The sequence below is a fragment of the Camelus bactrianus genome, chromosome 7 (assembly GCF_048773025.1).
Source record: "Camelus bactrianus isolate YW-2024 breed Bactrian camel chromosome 7, ASM4877302v1, whole genome shotgun sequence".
Classification (NCBI taxonomy): domain Eukaryota; kingdom Metazoa; phylum Chordata; class Mammalia; order Artiodactyla; family Camelidae; genus Camelus; species Camelus bactrianus.
In genome coordinates, this window is record NC_133545.1 from 82,976,970 (window position 1) to 83,001,798 (window position 24,829).

The 24,829-nt window shown below is 46.5% G+C and overlaps 1 protein-coding gene across 1 annotated transcript in view; it reads left to right on the plus strand.

The window, feature by feature from the left end:
• The window catches only part of HECW1 (HECT, C2 and WW domain containing E3 ubiquitin protein ligase 1), a 126,064-nt gene that overhangs the window by 80,098 nt on the left and 21,137 nt on the right, over nucleotides 1-24,829 (plus strand). Inside the window, exon 19 of the mRNA XM_074367702.1 lies at nucleotides 869-1,021. Coding sequence (XP_074223803.1) covers nucleotides 869-1,021 — 153 coding nt within the window. The remainder of the gene's footprint in view (nucleotides 1-868; nucleotides 1,022-24,829) is intronic.

Below are 24,829 nucleotides of genomic sequence, written 5' to 3' on the forward strand. Positions count from 1 at the left end.
TCCCCAGGGATTGCCAAGCTTTAGGCTTCACGTTCTTCAAAGGCTTGAGATTATTGGTATGTTTCAGAGTCTGAGGTTACTTGGTCAAAGGAGAAACCAAAAATACAGACCTCAGCTACTGGATCTTTGATTTTTCAGGTGGTGTACACTTCTGAGTATGTGGTTAAAGAACTCTTCCCCCAGGAGGGCACACGGATGACCACATACCAGACTTTCCACATCATTTCCCTGATTTCATGGCAAACCATCTCAACCGTGGAGGGCAGACCCACCTAGGAGGGCATATCAGAGTGAACTTGGAAGTTTTTTCAATTCATACACATGCACACACACACACACACACCATCACAGGAAATTCTTTTGTGCCTCCCGCCACAAAGCCCTTGTTTTTAATGGACCGGCTGTGTGTTTTATCCAATAGATATTATAAGATGGGGGAAAAAAAGTTAAGGAACGCTGTCATAAGAGTTCATGAATTCATCACCAAGAGTTCTTCTAGACGTGGGGTATAGATCAAGTGGTAGAGCACATGCTTAGCATGTACAAGGTCCTGCATTCAATCCTGAGTACCTCCATTAAAATAAATAAATAAGAAAAATTACCTAAGTACCTACCCCACCCAAAATAAAAATAAATCAAATAAAATTAAAAAAAAGAGTTCATCTAGTAAGGCCACCATCCCCAAACCCATCACAGCACCTTCATTCTCCCCTGCAAGTTGTATTTCCATTGGGATCCACCATAAAGAGCAGAGGCTGCCTTCTGCTCCCCCGGCACCGAATGCGACAGGGCCCACCAGCCCCCGCGTGGAAACGGTCCCCCGCCTCCCACACGTAATGAGCTCCCCGGGCCTCTGCTTCCTTTGCAGCCTGGACTACAGTGGTCCTTCGCGAGAGTTCTTCTTCCTTTTGTCTCAGGAGCTCTTCAACCCCTACTACGGACTTTTCGAGTACTCGGCCAATGACACTTACACCGTGCAGATCAGCCCCATGTCCGCGTTTGTGGAAAACCACCTTGAATGGTAAGAGCAGGAATTTTCACCATCTTGTGTTTGAGCGTTCTGGTCTTTCTTGGTCAGGAGTCAGTAGTCTTTCCAGAGGGCCACTGTGTTTGGAGCAGTGGGTCCGAAATCCCAAGGGGGTGGGGTGAGAGTTAATAACGGGGCACCAGAAGGAAGGCTCTGTGTCCATCTTTACCCAGAATACCAGATAAATTACTAAAGATGCTGTGAGTTTCCTGTCCCTGCAAACTGATGTAAGATACTGGAATTGCCTTCTGAAGAGATGCTAAGGTAAGGAGACACAGGTCCTGAATATTAATAATTCTATTAAAATCCTGAGAGCTCCCGGTGGAGGCTTCTCAAAAGTATTCATGGGTTTGAAATTCTTTGATTTTGGACCGATGGTCTGTCATGCGGTGAATGTCAGCTTCTGCGTCTTGCTGTAAAATAGGGCTGCGTGTGTGTGTGTGTGTGTGGATAAGCCCAAGACACATGTTAGAATTGTAGTAAATCACAAGGGAAACTGTCTCTGTCAGTCCAAGGCAGAGGATGGGGGGGTGGGGAGTGAAGTCCAGGGATCTCACAAAAAGAGGAGACAGTTGCGTCGAGTCTTGAGGTACAGTTGAGTAGGAGAGTCAGCAGAGGAAGGGAGAAAAGACGTTTCAAGGAGCACACATTGGAAGTAGGAATTAAAAGGCATGAGAGGGAATGAAGCTTTCAGTGGGCAGTGCAGGTGGATCAGAGAGCACCGGAGATCTGGGGTTGTGGTGGGAACGAATCTGGAGATGGAGGAGAGGGCAGAGTATACTGTTGATGGATTTGAGTTTTAGAAAATAAATCTGGCCATAGCGTGGGGAGAATTTTGAGGCGGTAAGGCTGGCAAGAGTGAGACCAGCTCTGAAACTGTTGCTACGTCAAGGGGAGAAACAGGGGCCACACGCGAAGCAGGGGCAGCAGGGTCCCAGAGAGGAGGGACCTGACTTTGGAACATCTCAGCACAGGGCGAGACTGAACTAGCTGGTTCCCGGGTTGAATGCCGAGGTGAGGGAGAGAGAAATCCAGAGCGTGTCCAAGATTTCTGGTTACACAGTGGGGTGGGGTGGGACAATTAACCATGATGGGTGTTGCATGAAGTAGATGATGCGTAGAGGAAAGATGAGGAATTCGCTCTTTGACAGGTAGAATTTGCAGTTTCCTTTATAAATACAGATGGAACTGGGGGAGGGTGTAGCTCAGTGGTAGAGCACGTGCCTAGCATGCTCAAGGTCCTGGGTTCAATCCCAAGGACATCCATTAAAATAAAGAAAGAAAGAAATCTAATTACCTATGCCCCAAATTAAAAAAAAATTTTAAGATAAAAATTAAAATTTCTTTAAAAAGTAAATACAGATGGATATATTAATATGTAACTGGAACTGTGGCCCCAGTAAGTGGGATGGGAGCTGGACTGGAAACTGAGGTTTGGGAGGTGCCAGCACAGGCGGAGGGGCTCAGCTGGGGCAGGAGCTGACAGCTTGCAGAGAGGTGCACAGAGCTGATGTGCGAGGGGTGGACAGAGCCCAGGGTCCCTGAGGGAAGCTGAGAAGGACTGGCCAGACAGCTCAGCCTGGGAGGACTGGGGTGAGCGCAGGAGGTGCTCAGATGGAGACCTGCCTGGGGAAGGAGGCAGTCTGAGAAGGTGGAGGCCGATGGGGTGTGCAAGCAACAGAAAGGGGCCCCCAGGGCTTTATAGCCCAGAGTAGGGAGGACAGAGCTTAGGACAGCAGAAAGACATGATCATTCGGATGGCCAAGGGAACTGTGTTTGGATGGTGGCAGAGATCCACAGGGGCGAGCACCTCGGTGGCATGAATGGGACCCAGCGATCGAGTGGAAACCTTGGGATCAGGCATGTCTCAGTGCAGCCGCAGGGGCCTGATGGAGAGCACAGAAGACTGGCTGGACTTCTGGTCTGCTCGTTGCCACCTGAGAGTGGCCTCAGTGACTTTCCAACCGGGGAAGGCGCCTCGCCAGCTGCCCAGCCCCTGCTCTCAACCAAGCTCCATTGTCTCTGCTCATCTCTGGCTGGATGAGGCTGTGTCAGCGTGTCAGCTACACTTGAGTACGTAGGAAGGACACTCCAGGGATGTTGTTGGAATTAGACAAGTTCTCTGGATGGAGCCTTTATAGAGGTCAGAGGCCCAGAAGTGCCCGGCCCAGAGGTACCGGAAGGGGCATATGCATTAGTCTACCGGGGAAGAGGGTGCCACCCCCTTTCTATCCTTTCTGGTTCTTAATGTCCGGTCATGGCTGCTGGTAGATGTGTCATTTAATATGCAAATATGTAGTCAGATCAATGTATGATGAGGCTCTGGGTCTGTTGGAGGTCAGATTCATAGACATCTTGGTTTCAGCTGGTTCCCCTGGGGTTTTTGTTTGCTTGTTTGTGCTTCTTTCTTATTTCTGGGCCCTTTAACTTAAAGATGTGTATTAACTCCTGCTAAAGGTAAGGGTTGACCAGTTTTGAGCAAAGACCTAGAGCAACTCTGGCAACATTTGTACCGCTGACTTTCCGAGTTGATAAGGACCGGTCAAAATCTTCAAAGGTAATGCTCGTGCCAGGGAAGAAAGAGGGGATGGAGCTGGATCCCTGCTGAGCCTCCCACGGGGACTGCGGTCACAGGTGGACACAGCCCTGCCAGCCCTGAGTCAGACAGAGAGAGAAATAACATCTCAATACCCTCCATCCACCCTCCAGTCCCATTGGCCAAGCCATCAATTAACCAGAGAGCAACAGGATCTCCAGATACTGCAGCCCATAGCAGCCTGCCCCCTCCCCACCCCCCGCCGGGGTCACAGAGGAGGACAGAAAATGGTGGGAAACCCATCAGGTGTACAGAGCAGGGATTAATAATAACCAGAAAAGCCTCTACAGTTCGGAACTTTCAATCCATCCCCTAGAAATATCACCAGTTGCTAAACTGTGTCTACTGTACGTGTCTTTGACTATAGAAATCTTGAAGTAAAATTCCCAATTCTAGATGCTCAATCTTTGATTATGATTATGTCATTTGCATATTAATGAGGTGCTCATAGGCTGATCTTTTTATTCTTGTAATCACCATTGTATCCTGATTTTGTGTCCCTGGAGATACAGAAGTTAATATAAAACTAAGCGGCAAAACATACATTGAAAACTTGTTCAACGTGCCAAGCCCGGTTCTAGACACATTCATCTAACAATACTATAACCCGGGTACTACTGAGTTATACTGCTGTTACGGATGAAGAAAAGAAGGTACAGATGTAATGAAAGGCGTAGAGATAGTCACAGACCAAGCTGGGAAGCTGGGATCAGAACCCAGAAAACCTGGCTCCAGCGTCAGCTCCCCAGACTGAGGCAAAGACGGATATTTCATTGGGCAAATTACAATACAATGTGATAAATGCATGCATACCTTTTTTATAGCACTTTTCACATTATATGGTAAGTAGTATTAGATACAAGGGGCTCTAAGAATGAATGAGGCTGGCAGAGATGGGGACAGGGAATGTCCAGGTAGAGAGCCCCAGTATTCACTGTAGGGTGGCAGGTGACCAAGCAGATGTTGGGCGGGTGTGGCTGCAAAATAGAGGAAGAGGCTACAAAGGCAACTTGTGCAGATGGGGAAGGGCATTTGATGGCATCCAGGGAGTTTGGATTTTATCATGAAGATGGTGATGATTTGGAGGGTAGAGGAGTGCCTTGATCAGATCTGTATTTTAGAAAATCAACTCTGGTCGCAAGTAGTTGAATTGGAGTGGGCAATGAGGGTGTCACTTAAGCAATGGTTCTTTGAAATAGTTCTTTGACAAGAGGGTAAAAAATCAAACTGGGGCAGGAGTCGTGGGAATGGAAAGCTATTTCAGAAGAATGAACAAATGAGCAAGACTTAGTGATGGGTTATAGACAGTGGGAAGTTCAGTGTATGAAATTTCCTACTTGCGTAAGGATGTATACAAAAATACCAGGTAAAGAATTCTCATATATTTTGAATAATGAGCATAAACAACAAAGCTTCAAATCTGAAAAGCTCCAGACTTATTTTTATGTCTAATAAATTATGAATAGTACAAAATGCATATATATTCAAGTTTTTATGCTTGAATAGTAAAAATTCACATTTCAACTGACACATCTCCTCTAAGTGCCTTCCCTGGGCACTGAATTTAAAATAGCCCAGCCATTTATAGCTCTCCAACTTAACATTTATGATATTGACAGCATTTATCATGATCTGAAAGAAAATGTATTTATGTATTTATAACTCAGTACCATTTGTCTCTCCCCCTAAAATGTGAGCCTTGTAAGACTGAGGTCTTGCTTTCCTAGTCATAAACTTGGCACTCAGTAAATATGTGTGGAAGGAAGGAAAGAAAGAAAGGAGGACAAGAAGGAGAGAGGGAAGAAGGGAAGATGATTGCTTGGGTGGCTGGACGGTTGGACGGTTTGTTGGTTGGATAGTTGGATGGGTGGATGGAAGGAAGAAGGGAATACTCCTCAGTTAAAACTCCTTGGTTATGACAGTTCCCATATCATTTCAATTTTTAGTTCACAATATTTGGGATTCAGAAAACAGTGGTCGTTGTGGAGTGTCATTTAAGTGCCTACTAATTGTTCTCTCTGAAATCGTGGCTGGAAATTCTTTTTCTGCCTCAGTGATTCTGAATGCCACTCTTCCCAGAGCAAATCTAAGATGCACTGAACGATTGAAATGGGTGAACTTCTCCATTCTGAGGAAGAATGCCAGGGCGGCCACGTGCTCTGTTGGTTTGAAGTATTAGCCTGTGACATTTTGAGACGTAATTGTGATGAGTCACGCTTTCCATAATGGTCAGTGTGAGAAGGTTTCAATCTGATGCTGTTTGATCAGTTTCTGTACAACCACCCAAAGTTCCCTGGGCTCCTTTCCTGTCAGTGATGGTGACAGATCTAACGGGACTAGTGTCACAACGAGAAATTCCGGGACCTCTGAAGCCAAAATCTCCAAAAGCCTTTGCTGACTGCAAGCCAGTCTTCTTTCTCGAGTCCTTCTGCCCCTGCCCTGAACTCTGACCTCTGACCTCTCCCTTTTTAAGCAGACACGACTTGGGTGGCAAAAATCTTCTGCTTTCAGGTCTTTAGCAAAGGGAGGTGGAAGGAGGAAGGGGAACTCCTTCAAGCATGTTTAAAGTTTGGCCAAGTGGGTATTAAGGGTAATTGCAGAGTTTTATGGAATTTAAGAAGTCCGGGATAACACCCTTTAAATATCCTTTGCTTCATCTGCAGAGTCTGAATTAGTAGGTAGAAACCACAAGATCACAAGATTCCGTTGGCTCTCTCCTGGTCCTTCAATCCCCAAGGGCCCCCTGACAGAATAGCTCAATGTGTCGTTTTCATTTGAGTCAAGGACCAGAGAGCGAAGCTCCTGCATCCCCCACGCCATCCCAACAGCGGTCCCCAATTCCCCTTTGACACCTGCCAGCGCTTCCCGGGTCCCATTTCTGGCTGACTCTGAGTAGCCTTCCTAGCGATGCCCTCGAGAAGCTCTCGGGCATGAATTCGTAGAGAAGCACCACAAAATGTGCGTGTCCACGTGTGGCTCTGTCCATTTCTTAACTCAGCTTTCTTCAGAACTTGCGAGAAACTTCTAGTAAGGTTTTCCAGACTATTAGACAGTGCGCTCTTTTTAAACACTTTGCATTATCCCGAAATGGACCTAAGGATGCACAAGATTTTAATATAGGACAGAGACAGTAGTTCAATGAAGTTGGAAAAGAATGGACTGTTTAGTTAATGATGGCAGCACACCCTGCTTGGCTACCAAACAATTTGGTTAAATTCCTCTCTAATTTGAATCGTGGTGCTATTGACATTTGGGGCCAGATCATTCTTTGTGTGTGTGTAATTTTTCTATCTGTTTGTGGGTTTGTTTTTGTCAGTGGAGGGACTGGGGATTGAATCCAGGACCTTGCGCATGCTAAGCACACGCTCTACCACTGAGCTTTACCACTACCCCCAGATAATTCCTTATTGTGGGGACGGTCCTATGTGTTGGAGGATGTTGAACAGCATCCCTGGTCTCTGCTCACCAGTTCCAGTCCTGCCATCACCCCCCCCCAAGTTATAACGACCAAAAATGTCTCCACACATTGCCTGATGCCTCCCAGTTGAGACACACTGCTTTCATGTCCCCAGAAGGAAAAAGATGGGAAAATGAAAAGTGTCACATAGCTGAACACAGGCAGCAATATTTTTCAGAATAAAGAATATTTCTGTGGCCTGTAGTCCTTTAAAAACACGCGCAACGTTGGAACAAGTCAGATATCAAGCATCTCTGGTTACGGGACCAGCAGAACCCAGCCTCTGAGCGGGGACCAGGCCAGAACCACGGTGTGGTCAGGCCCCTGAGCCAAGTCCATGCTCCAGTTCCCTTCAAATCTATCCAGAAGAGAACTTCCCATTGGCTTTAATCATTTGCTTCCTGGGACAGTTGCCTCCTGGACTCCAATGAGGGGCGGAGCTAGGAACGAGGCCACGCCCCTTGGGAATCAGGATTCCCATAGTGTTTCTGGTTGGCTGGGGGCAGGGCGGGCGGTGGAGGGGGTGGGGGTGTCAGAGAGGGGGTTCCTGTCTGGTCCGGTCCAGTGCTGTCACCTGCCCAGCAGCAGGCCACCCTCTCCCTCCCTCCAGGCCAGCAGGAGGACCAGATGCCACACCTCAGTCACCCCCCAGACCAGGAGGGAACAATTACAAAGCAAAACCACTGGTGGGGATGCCCGGGCCCAGCCGAACCCACTATTAGCTGCAGAGATGAGAGACTAGCTTAGGGCCAAACCCTGAACTCAGCGGGCAAGAATGTGCCCCCAGCAGAGGGAGAGCAAACCATGCTGGGCGTGGCGTGGGAGCAAGGAGCAGGGAAATGTTGCAGAGACTCACAACCCCACATTGCAAATACTCACTCCAGAACAGCTCCAGTGCAAGGACGTTATTGTGGGCACTTGCCCCCGCTGTTTGAGCTGGGTGTTCGCTTTCCCCAGGGAGTTCTGCTTGCTTCCATCTTTATTAGCCATCCATCGTTCTGAAAACTGCTGTTTCTGGAAGCTCACTTAAGTGAGGCAGCTGGAAGGGCGCAAGGTTTTGGAGGAGATAAAATCAGAAGAGAGGGAAAGACTTGAATTATTAAAGAAGGTGGAAGATGGGTGGGCCAGGAGCCCCAGGAGGCAGGAGGGAAGAAGATCTTGGCCCGAGTGGAGAGAGAAACTCTGAGACCTGGGCGGTCCCCGTCTTCCTCTGGACTAGGGAGGAATGTCCTGTCCAGGGTGGGTTACAGAGGCACAACTGCAGAGATGGGACACATGAAGGGCTTCACTTGGGACAAAAAAAAGAACCCCCCCTATTTAGTGGGGTGGGAGGAAGCATGGATGCAGGTAAGCGGGCTGAGAGGGAGCCAAGCAGGACACTCACACCCTCTGCTTTGGGAAGATATGTGTCTTTGAGCACCGTCCCGTCTCTGATACCCATGCGTGAACCACTATGGCTGATGCCTAAGGTGAAACTTCACTTCTGACCTTCACATCATTTTTTTTTTCCATCTTTAAAAAAAAAAAAAAAGAATGTGGAACTTGGAGCCTGGGGTTCTCAAACTTCAGTCAGCAAGTGCAGAATTTGTTTTAAACGCAGATTCCCAGAACCCACCCCACAGATAGTCTCATTTCCAGGCCCCTGTATTTGAACAAGCACCGCTCCCCTCCTCCCCAGGGAATCTGATGCCAAAGGAAGGGTGGTCACACTTGGAGAAACATTGCCAAAGATGCTGGCAGCTCTGAGAGCCCCCGCAGAGAGAGTGAGGAGAAAGCTAGACATTCGTGCAGTTTTCACACAAAGAGCTGAAATCACCCCAGGCAGAAACAACAGATTTTTCACTCAACTTACCAATATGTGAGAAGTTAAGAGAAAAAAAATACAGGTCAAAAAAAAGTGACAGTAATATTGGGTACAGCCTGGAAATATACGTTGCGTGGGAACATCATATTTTATGCACTCGAATAATAAGGTTGAGAAAGGATAATTATTTTTAATTTATTGAAGTTATGAGCTTAAGGAAAGAGGAGTATCTTTGAGATGGGTTTTTAAAATATAATAGAAGTGAGCAATTATGAAGCGCTTTTCATCTTCAAAGAACCTATTAACACTAAATTACTCTTTTCTACAGTTCTCCTGTAAGGTAGCTAGGCGAAATTGCACATCATTATCCCTTATTTGTAGACGGGAAGAGAGGAGTGGAGAGGCTGTGACATGCCCATGTAAACCGACCATAGAAAGGACTTGGAAAAAAAATGTCCCCACCAAACAGACTGTGGAGATCTGGGTTTTGGGGTTATTCTTTTTGCCTTTAGCTCCCCTGTGTGCTTGTATTATTGGAAAAGAAGTTCCAGCACATTTTGTGGGGGTTTTGGGGGTTTTTTTTTAGTATTAGGCATTGTAAAATTTATTAAAATGTTATGTGATTAAATTATTTGAGTTGGAAATATTTGAAAGAACACCTTTTCCTCTATATGTGCTTTTATTTTTTTTAACATTTTTTTTTCATTGAGTTATAGTCATTTTACAATGTTGTGTCAAATTCCAGTGTAGAGCACAATTTTTCAGTTATACACGAACATACAGACATTCATTGTCACATTCTCTTTCGCTGTGAGCCACCACAAGATCCTGTATATATTTCCCCGTGCTACACAGTACAATCTTGTTTATCTATTCTAGGTTTTGAAATCCCAGTCCCTTCCCACCCCCTGTCCCCCTTGGCAACCACATGTTTGATTCTATGTCTATGAGTCTGTTTCTGTTTTGTATTTATTTTTTTTTAGATTCCACATATGAGCGATCTCATATGGTATTTTTCTTTCTCTTTCTGGCTTACTTCACTTAGAATGACAATTTCCAGGAGCATCCATGTTGCTGCAAATGGCGTTATGTTGTCAGTTTTTATGGCTGAGTAGTATTCCGTTGTATAAATATACCACTTCTTCTTTATCCAGTCATCTGCTGATGGACGTTTAGGCTGTTTCCATGTCTTGGCTATTGTAAATAGTGCTGCTATGAACATTGGGGTGCAGGTGTCATCCTGAAGTAGGGTTCCTTCTGGATACAAGCCCAGGAGCAGGATTCCCGGGTCACATGTTAAGTCTATTCCTAGTCTTTTGAGGAATCTCCACACTGTTTTCCATAGTGGCTGCACCAAACTGCATTCCCACCAGCAGTGTAGGAGGGTTCCCCTTCCTCCACAGCCTCTCCAGCATTTGTGATTTGTGGACTTTTGAATGACGGCCATTCTGACTGGTGTGAGGTGATACCTCATTGTAGTTTTGATTTGCATTTCCCTGATAATTGGTGCTATTGAGCATTTTTTCATGTGCCTATTGATCATCTGTATGTCTTCCTTGGAGAATTGCTTGTTTAAGTCTTCTGCCCATTTTTTGATTGGGTTCCAGCACATTTTGTAAGCAACCACTGGTGGAGCGTGGGAAAGGCTTCCGGGCTGCCCAGGAATGGGACGTGCCAATTCCTATTCTCCTAATTGCCCTGGTGTATCAAGATTTAAACTGAGGAAGGGGTTCAAAAGAATCCAAGTGAATTACTTTGACCAGACTGTTTATACTATCTTACATCAGCATTCTAACATGTGAAATGGGGATTAAAAATTAGGCTTTGGTTACATGGCTCAAACTCTTTTTTATGACTATATTACAGCTTGATTAAATAAATGGAAATCGAAGCTGCCCACGTTAAAATTTTGCTCTGAGGACCAAGGAAACGAAAGTCCTCTAGCGACAATACAGGCCCAAGAATACATGACAATATGTGGTCCATTTCATGGCTGAGAAATCTCTGGGCTTGGCTCTTCTTAAGTATAAAAACTAACAAAATTGGAACTATTGTTTAAGTCATTGAAGGGTATACTATCCGTGAGATGTGTTCATTTTCTGATTTGTTTAAAGAAGAGAATGAATAGCATCAACAACTTCTGGTTTTCAAAGGACCTTAAAAACGTAAGTTACGTGAAAATGCAAAGGTTGATTTTCTGTTGTAGCCTCAATTTCACGAGAAGAAATAAATATTCGGAGCAGTGGCAAGGGTGAAGTGTTTGACTGCAGCAGACATTGGAATGGAGGGAGGACCAAGGGCCAACGTCAACCTAAATGGATTTTCTAAGTTGAGACTAGTAAGGCTGTCCCAAAAAGTGTTGAAAATGGCATTTGCAGAGGTGGACCAGGGACAGAAGTTCAACCCTAACAAGCTGAGAACAGGGTCGAGGTACCCAAGTGATCTCAGGATCTGAGAAAGGCGCCAATGGGTGGAAACACATAAATCTGATGATCAGGGCTATGTATGTGAAAGACACATGGGAACCAGTCTAGACTTCCAAGAAAGTGTGTGACACCACCCAGGGGACAGATCCTCAGGCACAGACTGGGGGCAGATCAGACACATGCCTTGGGATCTTTATGGTCCCAAAGATGGGCTTCCAGTTTTCAGATGATGAGCTGCAACACAGACTCCAAGATTGGCTCTCCCTGCTATCCAGACTTCTATTCTAGACTTATAATCTAATCTGAAAGAGTATCAACCCATTCTATTCTATAAAGAAAGATGCTCATCAGTAGAGAGATCTTCAAAACGATAGAGCGAAACAGAACATAGTCATGAGCCCTGGCATCGTATTGATTTATTACATTGTTTGGTTTACCCGGATCATGCTTCCCCTCCACCAATGAGGGTAATTCAGAACCAGTTACTCACAGAGCTTCAGGGCTTCCTGGTACGTGGTTGTACCAGCACACACGCTTCCATGCGGCGTGAGAACGTGATGGTATCAGAGACCTAATTATTTTGCTAGTCACGTGGAGATGACAGAGTGCCATTTCAGTGACTTCTAATGACTTCCTGAGCTCTAATGTCACCAGACTGTGTGCTCCACCGAAGCTTGGCAGCCTCTTCTGCTGAACTTACCAAATATCCCAGCAACCAGTTCCTCAGAAATGGTGGGTGTCTCGTCGTGATTTGTGGAAAGGTTGAAGGAGTGAATAAATGAATGAATGAAGAACGTGAACGTTGTTTAGTTTATATCAAACTGATGATTTTTTTTTAGCCTGACTCCGTTTTCCATGAAATGCTGTACATTGCTCTGTGAGTCACAGGCAAGAGAGGGACCTAGCATTGAAAGGGTTCTGCCTGGAACGCACTGACTTGCTCTCCCTTGATTCTCTGGTCTGTGCAGCTCACATAGTTAAGACCTTGTGAGCCTGCACCTTCCTGTTTCACCCAGTCAGATGAGGACCGAGCAGATTTCAGAGCGTTTTAGCTATCCAGGCAAGCAGCATGTTTCAATCAACTTTTCTGCGTAATTCTGGGCATGGAACCAGACTCTGTCTCATTCAAAATTAGATAAATTCCCCTCTTGCATGAAATTAAATATACGACTTTAGTGAATCAACTTTCAAGCTTCACAATAGTGTGCTTAGTGATAATTGTTCCAGAAGGCTAAAGAAGAGGGGTTTCCTTTGCACTGGACACTGCATTGCTTTCTGCCATAACCAATTACCACCAACTGGGTATTCTCAGCTCTGGAAGCTGAAAGTCCAAAATTAAGGCATCAGCAAGGACCTGTTCCCTCTGAAGGCTCCAGGGGAGACTCCTTCCTGCCTCACTCAGTCTCCAGGGGCTCCAGGCGTTCCTTGGCTTTGTGGCTGCCTCCCTCTATTATCCTCATCTGTCTTCACATGGCATTTTCCTCTGTTTCCACATCTTCTCCTCTTCTGTCTCTTATAAGGGCGTCTGTCAGTGCATTTAGGGCCCATGTGGATAATCCAAGACAATCTCGCCTTGGGATCCTTAATTATGTCTACAAAGACTCTTTTTCTCAATAAGGTCACATTCATGAGTTCCAGGGTCTAGAAAGTGGACAGGGGGCAGGGAGCCAACATTCAACCCACTGCCGATACAGGTGATCGGCATATGTCCCTGGAAGAGCTTCCCCTGAAAGGGAGAGGCCCATTTGGTCCCCCATGTTGCCAGGTTGAGGAACAGCTCCTCTGCCCCCTATGGGGTGGATGTTAATGGGGGCACTTGGCAGGCACCAGAGCTAGACATTCATTTCACTTGTTAATTAACAATCAAAAGATAACATCCTGTCATTATCTTGTGTTGGCAGAGTCATGACACACAGTTTCATGACCGAAGAAGGAAACTTCGAGTTTCCTCAGCTAATTTGCAACGCTGTTTCCACATACAGGGAAGCCGTGTAAACCAAATATAAATCATGCCTTGCATCTACTGTGTTTCAGCAACTTTTCAGGCCATGAGGGAGGCAATTCTTGACACATTTCTTGAAATGCTATCTGAGTAAAGGTGGTGTAGAGGAGAGATCTAACTCACCTAGCCCCAGTGGCTTTGGCCTCCATTCTGCTCCAGCCGCCTGCTCCCACAATGGCCCTCCCAACCTCATTATCACCCAGAACTGCGCCATACTGGAAGTTCAAAGCTCTAAAACCCCACCATCAGTCATTCTGCAGCCAGTGTTCCCACCTCCTCCCCCGACCGCAGCTGTTCACCAAGCTCATTTGCACCTCAGACTCACCCTCCCCTGCCCATCTGCCATGGCTTCCTTCACCCCAGGCCTCCTCAGCGCCTCCTCTCCCTGCACACCATCCCCTCCCCCCTCCATGCTTACACCCCATCTGATGGGCAAGATGCCACCGTGGGTCAATACATAACTCACGTTGCCATGTTCAATGCCTGAGCTCTCTCCTGTACTCCTAGTACAAGAGGAAATGAAATCACCTTGAGAGATGGTACGATTCTAAATCATACTCTCTGACCTCACCAGTCCTCAGATGCCTTTTTCACTCCGCTGGACCCAAAGCCCCTAGCAGGCAGACTCCTTCACTTTGAGGAGATGACTTCAGAGCTTACGGAAAGACCAACTTTGAGGGACCACATCAATTTCCCACCGCGGTTACAAAGACTCACCCAACCTTCACGCTTTCCCTGCACCGCCCTCCTCCTGTCCCAGGAAGATCCTTCCACTTAAGACTCCGGACCCATCCCTTCCCATCTCCTCCACGCCTTTGCTCCACCCATCTTTTTACTTCACTCTCTCCCCCTGTTTACGGCTCCTTTCCCCTCCTTCACTTTTTCACCTCCTGAAATCTGACCTCAGTATTCAGCACCAAAACTGTCCTTTCCATGAGCAATAGAGACCCCCAACTTGCAAACCCAAGGAGCTGTTATCGCTCCCAACCTCAATGGACACTTCACTGCTGTAGATCCTACCTGAAAATCCACCCCCTTATGTTCTGACACGTCAATGTCTTCTGGTTGTCCTTATATCTCTTTTATATGCAAGTAAACATTTATAATTTTATCATATTAGTGATCCACATTCATTGCAAAAAAAATTAATGCACATAAGGAAATAGCTCCACACAGAAGTAAATCCTATTAATATTTTGACTCAATCTTTCCATGTTGTTTTATTGAATGGATGGATGGGTGAATAGATAGATGTCATTTTATATAAAATTCAGCCATGGAGCCAAAGTTTACTATTTTGTAAGTTTCCCTCCACATCAAACTATGAATCTAAATCTATGTTTTTAGCTCAGCCTCTCTGTTGAACTTCAAACTCTTTTCTCTTGTGTCCCTGCGAAACGCTCACCCTGAGCCTCCCTCAGGTGAACATCCAGTCTCTCCCGTGAGCCACTTCCTGTCATCTTTAACTTCTCCTTCTCTTCATGTAAAACTCCCTGGCCTGCCAGTTTCACCTCCAAAATATGCCTCACGGTTACCCGGGCATGCTGCGTCCAGTGCGTCCCCCTCCTCAAATCTGTCCTGCACGTGGTATGGATTGATTTCTCTGAAATGCCAAGCAACTCATTCCTTTCCTTAAGCTTTTCAGTGGGTCCCTGTTTTCTTCAGTTTAAAGGCTGAGCTCACTGGCACGGAAAATAAAACCTTCCGGGACCTCCCACTTCCTCTTTCTTTGGCTGGATCTTGCCCCTTCTCTCTCTTTCTGTTCTAGTCATCATGAATTTCCTGCTGTTCTAAACACATTCCATTCTATTTCCTGCCTTTTCCCTTCTGTGAGTTTATTTTCTTGGCAGGCCCTTCCCTGCCTTCTGAAGCAGACTAATTCCTACTCGTTCTTCATAGTTTGCCTCAGTCATCACCTCCCCCAGGAACTCTACCTAGATTTCATCTCCCCCAAGTCAGCTAAGTCTCTCTCCTCTGAGGTTTCACACATCCTGTGCCCTCTTCTATGGCACCTGCTACATGGTAATGAGATGCTGTATTCCTCTCTCTCTCTCCCCTTCACTGTCCTGTAAACTCTTCAGAAGGAACGTTTGCCTTTGCATCTTCAGATGCACATGGGAGGCGCTCAGTAAATTTGTTGAAATTAAAAATACATGAACACACTGTTGTTTCTCTCACATTTAAAGACAAACCCAAGCGTCCTTTGATGTCACACCCTGTTCCACCTACCGCTTTGATTCACTGCTCCTCTTTAAAGACATACTCCTACAAAGAGTTATTGGTGCTCACTTCCCACTTCCTCTTCTCCCATCCTCTCCAGCCAGCCTTCCCTCCCCTTTCCCTCTCATCAGGAGAGGGAACAGAAACAGCTTTTACCAGCGCAACTCTCAGACCTCCTATTACTTGTTCATGGAAGCACTTAACTCAGTCAGTCTCTGCCTCACTCTCGAAACACTCTCCACAGCCCTCGGTCCCTCTCCTAACTTACTGCCTATTGCTGCTCAGTTTACTTTCTTGTCACTCTCATCTTCCAGATCCCTGGATGTTGCATTGCTTAAGGTTCAGCCCTTGGTCCATCTCTCCATCCGCATGCACTTCCTTGGTGATCTCGTTCAGCTGCCTGAACTCAGACGCCCTCTGCCTCCTGATGAGCCCACATTAACACCGGCAGCCCAGCCCTGTTCCTGGAAGGGCTGACTCATTGGTCCAACTTCCTGCTCCACAGCTCCACCCGGATATTTAATAGCCATCACAAACGTAATAGGTCTACACTCAAGTTTCTCTTCCAAACCTCCTCTCCCGGTGTTTCCTATCTCAGGACGTGGCACCACCATTCACGCAACTGCTCTGGCCCAAGACCATGGGCTGTCTCTGGTGCCTCTCTTTTTCTCACATCTCCCCTCCAAGCCATCAGCAAATCCTCTTGACTCTGTCTCCTGAAAAAACATCCCCAATCTGACCTCTTCACCCCCACTACCACCACCCTAGGGTCAGCTGCCCTCACCTCCCATCTGGATCACTGCAGGAGCCTCTAAACTGGTCTGTCCACCTCCCCTCTTGCTGGTCTCGCCTCTCCAGGCAGCATCCAGAGCAATCATGTTCGGCTTCAATCAATTCAGTCCACAGACGCTACATGAAACCTCCAATGGATTCCCATCACTCTCAGAATAAAATCCAGAGTCCTTCCCCTGGCCTGCCGAGCCCTGCATGATCTGCCCCCTGGGGTAGCTCTCCAGAGTCACCCCCTACCATCCTCCCTTTCTCTCTCAGCATCCAGCCCCTCTGCCCTCTCTACTGTTATTCAAACAAACCATGTATGTTCCCATCTTGGGCATCGCTACTCCCCCAGTAATGAATGCTCCTTGTCCTGGAGGCTCACTCCTTTTCTTCATTCAGATCAGGCATCGTCCCCTCAGAAAGGATGATGCAATCTGGTACATTCCGGAAGACTCGTCCTCCCCTCCATCCTTCTCCCAAGAGCACCCTGGGGCCCGAGTTCCAGGTGGGGGTCTAAAGTGATATTTGGTGGAGTAGGAAGGTGGACTTAGAGATTCAGGGAGTGATGAAAACTGCTCCAATGTGTGCCGAGTGGAGCACAAAGCCTAATGGGGGGTGACCTTCATTGCCTCAGAGGGTCCAGGAGAGGCACGTGGTACCCACGTGTCAGTCGGAAAGGAGACTAGATATTCCTGCCCTGGAGAGGCCAGTTTGGCCCCCACTCCTATCAAGGGACACTTGAGAATATCTAGAGACAGTTTTGGTGATCACAACTTTGAGGGGATGGGTGGTACCAGCATGGAGTGGGAAGAGGCCAGGGGTGGTTGAAACCCCTGTTGAGCCCAGAACAGCAAATGACAACAGCTGTTGAGAAATTGACTCTATTCTTTTGAGAACCACAAGGATTTCTTAAAGGACCTCAGCCCTTGCAAGCCCTGGTCCATTGCCAGGGAAGCAGTGATGAGGGAAGAACCAGAAAGGAGCACGGATGGAAAACTGCAGAGAGAGCCTTCTAGAACTCAGCTGTCAGTCTGCAAGAGGTCGGCCGAGCACAGGTGGGTGCCGACACGGAGTCATAGCTCGGGAGGCAGGCCATTGTCACGATGTCCCGGGGGCACTCAGCCATGGGGGCAATTTAAGCAGCCCTCTGGGCTCATTCAGTGACTCAACGACATGTTTTTGAGCCTCTGAGATTTGCCAGAGCCGTGCTGGTTCTGACAGGTGCCCGTGCTCTAGAAGGTGCCATGGCTTTTGGAAAAGACCTTCAAAGTCTATAGACTGTGTGCCGGGTTTTGAGCCGACCTCAGTGTCCTGCCGGCTGTTCCTGCTTCTGCCTCAGTCCCCCATCTCCTCACCAAAGGCAGCAAGAGCCAAGCACATTATCACCAAGTGTCCAGCTCTATCGGACCCCCTTTCCAGGCAGGAAGGCCAGGAGAGGGGGCCAGCTTTGGGTCTCTCAAGGCTGAAGCCGGTACAGGGAGTTTAGTGGTGATACATCAAAAGATGCAGAAGCCAAGAGTCATGCGGAGAGAGACTGACGGCTTACAGGTCAAGAAGAGTCCAAGAAGGTCGCCAAAACCAACAGACACCTTGAGACAAGTGTTAGGGGGCCGAGTTTTATGCCAGGGGATCCAACTACCAGAAACCCCACAGCAGAACCTTTCAGGCTCGGCGTGTTGCCCGGGCACCGCACTGAGGGTGTTATTCCATTTTTATATCACGTTCATCTAAAGGGATTAACTAGAAGCCTTTGAAAGGGGTTTGGTTCCACTCTCCAAAATGTCCTTCCAGGGTAAAATTAGGCCTTTTATTTTCTTCGCTTATTTTATTTATTTCCAACCATCCTGCTTCCCTTTCCATAAATCTGACCAGAGAGCAAGAAATTCCTCTCTCAAACTTCCCGACTGAATTTTTTGCCATTATGCAAACTGCTCTTGTTTGAAGAATCAGTCAAGAAGTACGCTGTGAAGTCACTGCAGAGGACACCTCCTGCTAAAACATGTTCCCACACAGAGTTTCGTTAGAGATTGACGACAAAAAGAGGGAAGGAGGTGGGGAGAGACCTGCTATTTCAGCTTCTGGGTATAAAACACTCATCACATCCTTCCACACATAGACCCAGACATGTCTAGTCTTCTCTGCAGTTTGGTCTTTCTGTCCATCTTTCTGGACAGAGACCTACTCTAGATATTGGAAATGTGAGCAATTAACCTAACTGAACAGCCTTCAGATGATGTTTCCAAAATTTCCAGTAGGTCTGTCTGTCCAGTTTATCCACTGGAATGAAACCAATGATAATTTTCAATTTAATTTGATTCAGCAAATCTTTTCTTTTTTTTTCAGTTTTCCAGACAAGATTCATTTATATTAAAACTAACATTTAAAAACAGATTTATAACCTAGAATTCAAACTAAGTTATATTTGAAGATCTATCTTTAGGTCTCAAAGCATTATAGCAGCTTCTCATTTTCCATACTTTTTGTCAGTAGCCTTCAGTGTCTTTTTTTTAAACCTTTATCATGGTATAATTCTTGTACAGTAAACTGCACATATTTCAGATGTACAATTTGATGAATTTTGATAGATGTCTACACCCATGAAACCACCACCACAATCAAGATAGCTAACATTTCCATCACTCCCCAAGAAGTACCAATTTTGAACTCCTGATTTATCTTTTCCCACCCTCTTTCCCTCCTGGTAACTATAGTTTGTTCTGTATGTTTGTGAGTCTATTTCTGTTTTGTAGATAAGTTCATTTGCATCCTTTTTTTTTTTTTAGATTCCACATGTGAGTGATATCATGTGGTATTTTTCTTTCCCTGGCTTACTTCATTTAGAATGATAATCTCCAGGTCCATCCCTTTTGGTGCAAATGGCACTGTTTTATTCTTTTTATGGCTGAGTAGTATTCCACTGTGTATATATACCACATCTTCTTTATCCAGTCATCTGTTGACAGACATTTGGGTTGTTTCAATGTCTTTGCTATTGTGAATAATTCAATTCAGCAAATCTTGATGGCACCCTTGTCCTGCCAGGCACTGTCGTACATGAATACTGTTTGTAAGCAGAGCAAAAGTTTGTGTTTCTGCAACAGGAGGAAAGTACTGCTCTAGTCCACATTCTTACCCTTCAGTCAGGCCTGGGTGTGTAGCCATGGGGTTCTGAGCCTGGTATGAGGGATCAGGCGTGCCAGACTGGATGAACACCCAGGTAGATCAGTAGTCCCTGGGCTAAGTCCTTCAGCATCTTAGCAGTTGCCCTATACAGTAGGTTCCATTATGATCCCATTGTACAGATGAGTAAACTAAGGCCCGTGGAAGGTAAGGAGCTTGCCTGAAGTCACACGGGTCAGAAGAGTTAAGTCAGCCTGACCTCAGAGCTGGCAACCCACCACACTGCCTTTCTTGGATTATTGACAAACAGCCCAAAGAGTAATGAATCAACAAATTATAAACCACAAATCACTCAAGGAGGGAGTCAAGACTTTGCTGGGCCTCGGAAACCGTGTGGGAAGATGTGCTGGAAATGTGTGAAACTCCTTTAGCCTTGAACACCCACTAAAATGTACAAAAGCCAGATGGGACCGAGATAAATCCTTGCCCATAACATTGGTTCCTTTCAGATCTCCTGCCATAACCTCCCTCAGTGTCTGCAGGTGCTTTCATCAGAGGCAAGCCATGTTCATCTCTCAGACATCTGGGGAGGTGTTGACGGGGATGCTTGGACAGTGACGTCCACCCATTTCACAAGTTCTCCGACGGTCCCGGGGCTCCCTGGCTGTACGCTGCCCCCACACCAAAACCTGTGAGCAGATGGTTAAGGATGAAAACCACCTAGGCTTCCATCAGAGTAGGAAGGGCTAAACCAAGTGCAAAACATTCAGAAAATGAAATACTTTGGAGTTTGTTTAAATTGGGTGATGAGGGGGGAGGGTATAGCTCAGTGGTAGAGCACAGGGTTAGCGTGTACGAGGTCCTGGGTTCAATCCCCAGTGCCTCCATCAAAACAAACAAACAAAAAACTGGATGATGAAAACCTGTTTGCCAATATATGAGGGTCTCTGGGCTGTGCTGTGGCATGAAATGGGGACATTTCACAGGAGCAGGAGTGGCAGGAGGGCCCCGTTTACATCAGCGCGTGCCCGCTCGCCCACCAGGGTCAAGGACTTTGCCTCAGGAGATGGTGCATTTTTATTCGCTTTTGTCTATATTGCTTATATTTTTTCTTTACACTAAAAAATACCCAATTCTGTTATTTTTCTTTGTCAGGAGGGTGAGGATTGATGCTTCCCCAAAACAAAAACTTGTAGCATGTTGAAAACCACGCACTTGAAAACAACTTAGTCCAAGGGATGTTTCTGCAAACCACAGGATGGGTGGGGTCAGGTTGAGAAATGTGTGAGCTTGTCCACACTCCTCCCCTGGAGGAAAACAGACCGGGGCTTCTCACGAGACCCGTATTCGACTGACTCTCAATAGAGAGGATTGTTTTCCTATTAAATATGGGGTTCTTGGTATTTCGCTATATGATCATCTTTATGGGATGGCTTAGGTCCACATGGGTTTCTGTGGAACCATCTCTGATCAGAAAATAAATAGGAAAAATAAAAAGGGCTCATGTGTTTTTAAAAAGTCAGTAATACAATACCTCTTAAGGTGAGCCTATCAGAATCTCCTGGGGAGTTTTTAATATTACACCCAAGAGGGAGCCAGAGGGAAATTCTCTCTTTCCCCCCGAATTGATGGAGGGAGGCCTTGCTCCTGACCCATCAGAGTGTTGTATTCTTCAGATGGCTGGAATGGAGGGAAGGTTGAGACCCACCGTCTAGTGCTGGGGGAGGGTCCCAGTGGGACCCAGCCTGGTAGAGCTGGCATGTGGATTTAGAGACCTCTGGGACATGCACTGGGGGACGTGCCTTGTCCCCTCCTGTCCTCCACTTTGCATGCTGATTTATTTAGTAGCTGAGGTCCCTCCTGTGCGGAGAAGTTGCATGGTGCCCGTGGTTGGAACCAGACACACGTGGGCTCATCCCCTGTGCCTGGGAAGGAGAACCAGCAGAAGGCAAATTGCCAGCAGAGAATCTGGGGTCCTCAGAAATAACGCAGCCCCAGAGAAGCAGAAGAATGGCCCAGTACGCCCGGAGTGGCCAACAGCACTGAAGTTTAGATGTGCATGAGTGGGGGCAGTCGCCCCCAAAGCCCATCTCGACTTTGCCAGCCTCGGGATGAAAGGACAGTGAGTGAACATCAAAAGCCATCCCCCGAAACCCTCAGGGCCCAGGCGACTCCACTGTGAGACCCCTCTCCCAGAGCAGGTCAACACAGAGGAGCTGGTTCCCTACCAGCAAAATAGAAGTGAGCACGGGCCACTCAGGAGAGCTCACCTTGGGCAGCAGCTCAGGGGCCAATGGCAGAGACACTGGAACATACAGCCCAGTAACCATCACTGGGCCTGCTGAGATCAGATGCTTCAAGAATGGCAGCTGGGGGTAGGGGAGGGCATAGCTCAGTGGTTAGCATGCATGAGGTCCTGGGTTCAATCCCCAGCACCTCCATTTAAAAAAAAAAAAAAAGGCCACCAAGAAAATAAACAAAGGAGCCATACCACACCCCAGGAGCAGGACTGGCTGCAGGATCAGCGGAGACGCCCCATGGGTCCCCAGAGAGGAAGGAGTGATGGAGCCCCTGCACATTCACACATGCAGGCTCCCGAACTGGAGACCCTGGGACCTGGAGAGTCGTGGAACTCATGCACGCCATGGGCACGGAAGAGGCGTCTTCTCCTTCTGTAGAGTCTCACTTTCATTTATCCTTAGAACTCTTTATTTGTGCCAAGTAACTTAGATCAAAACTTTTTTTTTTTTTTTTTTTTTTTTTTTTTTTTTTTTTTTGCTGAAATGATCTGGATAGTTGCTTCAATTATCAATCAAAAGGCTAAAGAAAAGTCCTTTCTTTCCATCCCTGTAATTCTTACACATTTACAACCTGTGTTGACAAGTACCATCAATTTCCCAACAAGGCATTGTGCAAGTTGGGTGAAATCCACAAGGGAAACGTAGTCACCGGACGATGTCTTCTTTTTCACGAGATTGTCATGGCGACTCGTCCACCAGGAAGGGCTCTTCATTCCAGTCTCTGCCTTTTCAGCTGTTGTTTGGGTTTGAATTGAGCAATCTCTGTATTATGCTTTATACAAACACATCCCAGATCGTAGTTCATTGCCCTAGAGTATATTTTACTGTATGTACTAGACTGGCTACGAGCCATTCTGTCTGTGTTTATATAAAGCCAAACCGCATTCTCATAGATTGCTCGCACAGCTATGGAAAAATATCTAAGGTCTACTAGTTGCTTTCATCAGCCTGTGAAACCAACATCATTTTATCTTTAGAAATTCCATCTGATGCCCTACCCCATTCAAAACAAATAAACAATTCTCGATCAGTGGTCTGCATTGCAGTCCCTTGTGCTAAAAACACGCTGCTCCACTCCATCTGATCCCACCTCCCAGGTTGAAAAGGAAGCAATGGAGATCTGAGCTGAAAAGGGCTGAACAGGACACCAGATTCTGAGATCTGCCCCCTAGACCCTGCTTTCCTGATCTCTCAGGACTGGTCCAGGTGACGAGGCATCCAGCCTGAGCTGGGGCAACCAGGGAATCATGCTGGAAATTTGGACCTGGGTCAGTGAAAGTCACGTTGGTCTCTCTAGGTATTTGAACCCTGGGCTGAAGAACATGGGCCCTGCTGGCAGCGAAAGAGAAGAAAGGGACAGATGGGCACAGAAAGGGAGGACCAAGATGGGACACCAGATGAGGGAGGTGGAGTCACGGTAGCTCCTGGCACCCAACTGCATTCCTGACTCTGCGTTCCTTGAGACACCGCCAGGGCCTTATAATGAACCCCCTCTTTGGGTTTATGCTAGTTGGAGGTTACTTCCATCAAAATATTTCTAATTGGCACAAGGAGGTGTCGGAAGACGACATGAAATAAAAATAGCAATAATAACCATCATTGAAAGAGTGCAGTCTTCCAGAAGGAAAAATGAAGACTGGGTGATTAAGTCCTTGCCTGAGGTCACACACCAGGCAGCCAGGCCCCTAGACCAGGGGATTAACCTCTTTACCATCTGGCTTCTCAAAAGGGACTTAAAAGCTTGGTCTGGCCCCAGGCAGATAGGGGTCGGCGTCCTTGCTGCACCCCTTGCATGCCTGAGGCTAATTACTGACCCTCGATTTCTTGTGAAATGCAAATAGACAATAGTCATGAAACAGAGTTGTTGCAAGGGTCGATGAGACAGCGTGATCCCTGTTGTTCCTATAGGTGTTCAACAGGTTATTTCTGTTTCCCATTTTTCCCTTTATAATGAATTACAATGACTAGCCCTAATGGAAATGTTGTGAAGCGCAGTGATGACCAGCATCCTTTGTGTTCTCACTGTCAGACACAAAGCTGAGATCAATGTTCTTTACTATGTAGGGAAGCGTTCTTCGATTCCTGGTTTGCTACAAAGATTTCTTTTCTTCAGAAATTGACAGTGGATATTTGCAAGTAACTCTTCAGTTTCTAATCAAAAAAAGAAACAAAAAGAAAAAGAAAAGCCATATTTTTGTCTTTTGACCTTATAATTAATTTTAATAATAGAATGCCTAATAAGAAACTATCTTCAGTTTCCTAGAATCAAACATCCTTAAGTCATTTGGCATTATTCAGGGCATATGCTGGTCCTTTCTCTTGTGTTTTATTCATGACTTTTTTATGTATGAGTGGGATGTCTTTAGTTTGCCTTCTTTTGCTCTTTTCCAGATTCCACTGTGTGGTTATGGTAGCTCAATAATGACGAATTAAGAGGTTTTTCTACCCTTTTTTGGCTTCCGGGACTGTTTAAATGACAGGGGTGCTTTCCGTCCATATGTATATATCCGGCCAGTCCCAGTGTCAATTTTGGATATGGTCCTTTTTTTTTCTTTTCAAAGTTTTCTAGTTACACTCTGGTTATTTGTCTGTTTAAGTTCTTACTTCTTCTTAAATAGATTTGAATAATTTATATTTTGCTGGAAATTTTACAATTCATTGAGATATTCAATTTTTTAACATTGAACACTGAGCCGAAAATGCTACTCTCCTGTAATATTTGTATCCGCTCTACATCTGCGTACAGCCTGCCGAGATGACCATTTCTCTTTACTGGCCCTCCAGGGCCACCTCTAAGTGAGACAGGGTCTTGGCAGGCACTCTGTGTTGACGTTTGCTCTGCTTCATGGGTGGTCCCAACATCTCCACCACATGGCCACAGCCCCACCATCACGTTAAGAGCATCAGACGTGATGCCTTAGAGTCTAGTTAGATTTGGGTAAGCCTGGGTGGGGCAGGAGTGAACTGGGTTTTTATACGCAGGATGGTGGCCACCATGCTGGGGACCCGTCAGTTATTAGGGTGGCCAGGAAAGAGCACTGGGGGTGGGGCACCCTGGCCTCAAGGACTCCAAGACATCGGCTGTCCCATGAGCCTCCCC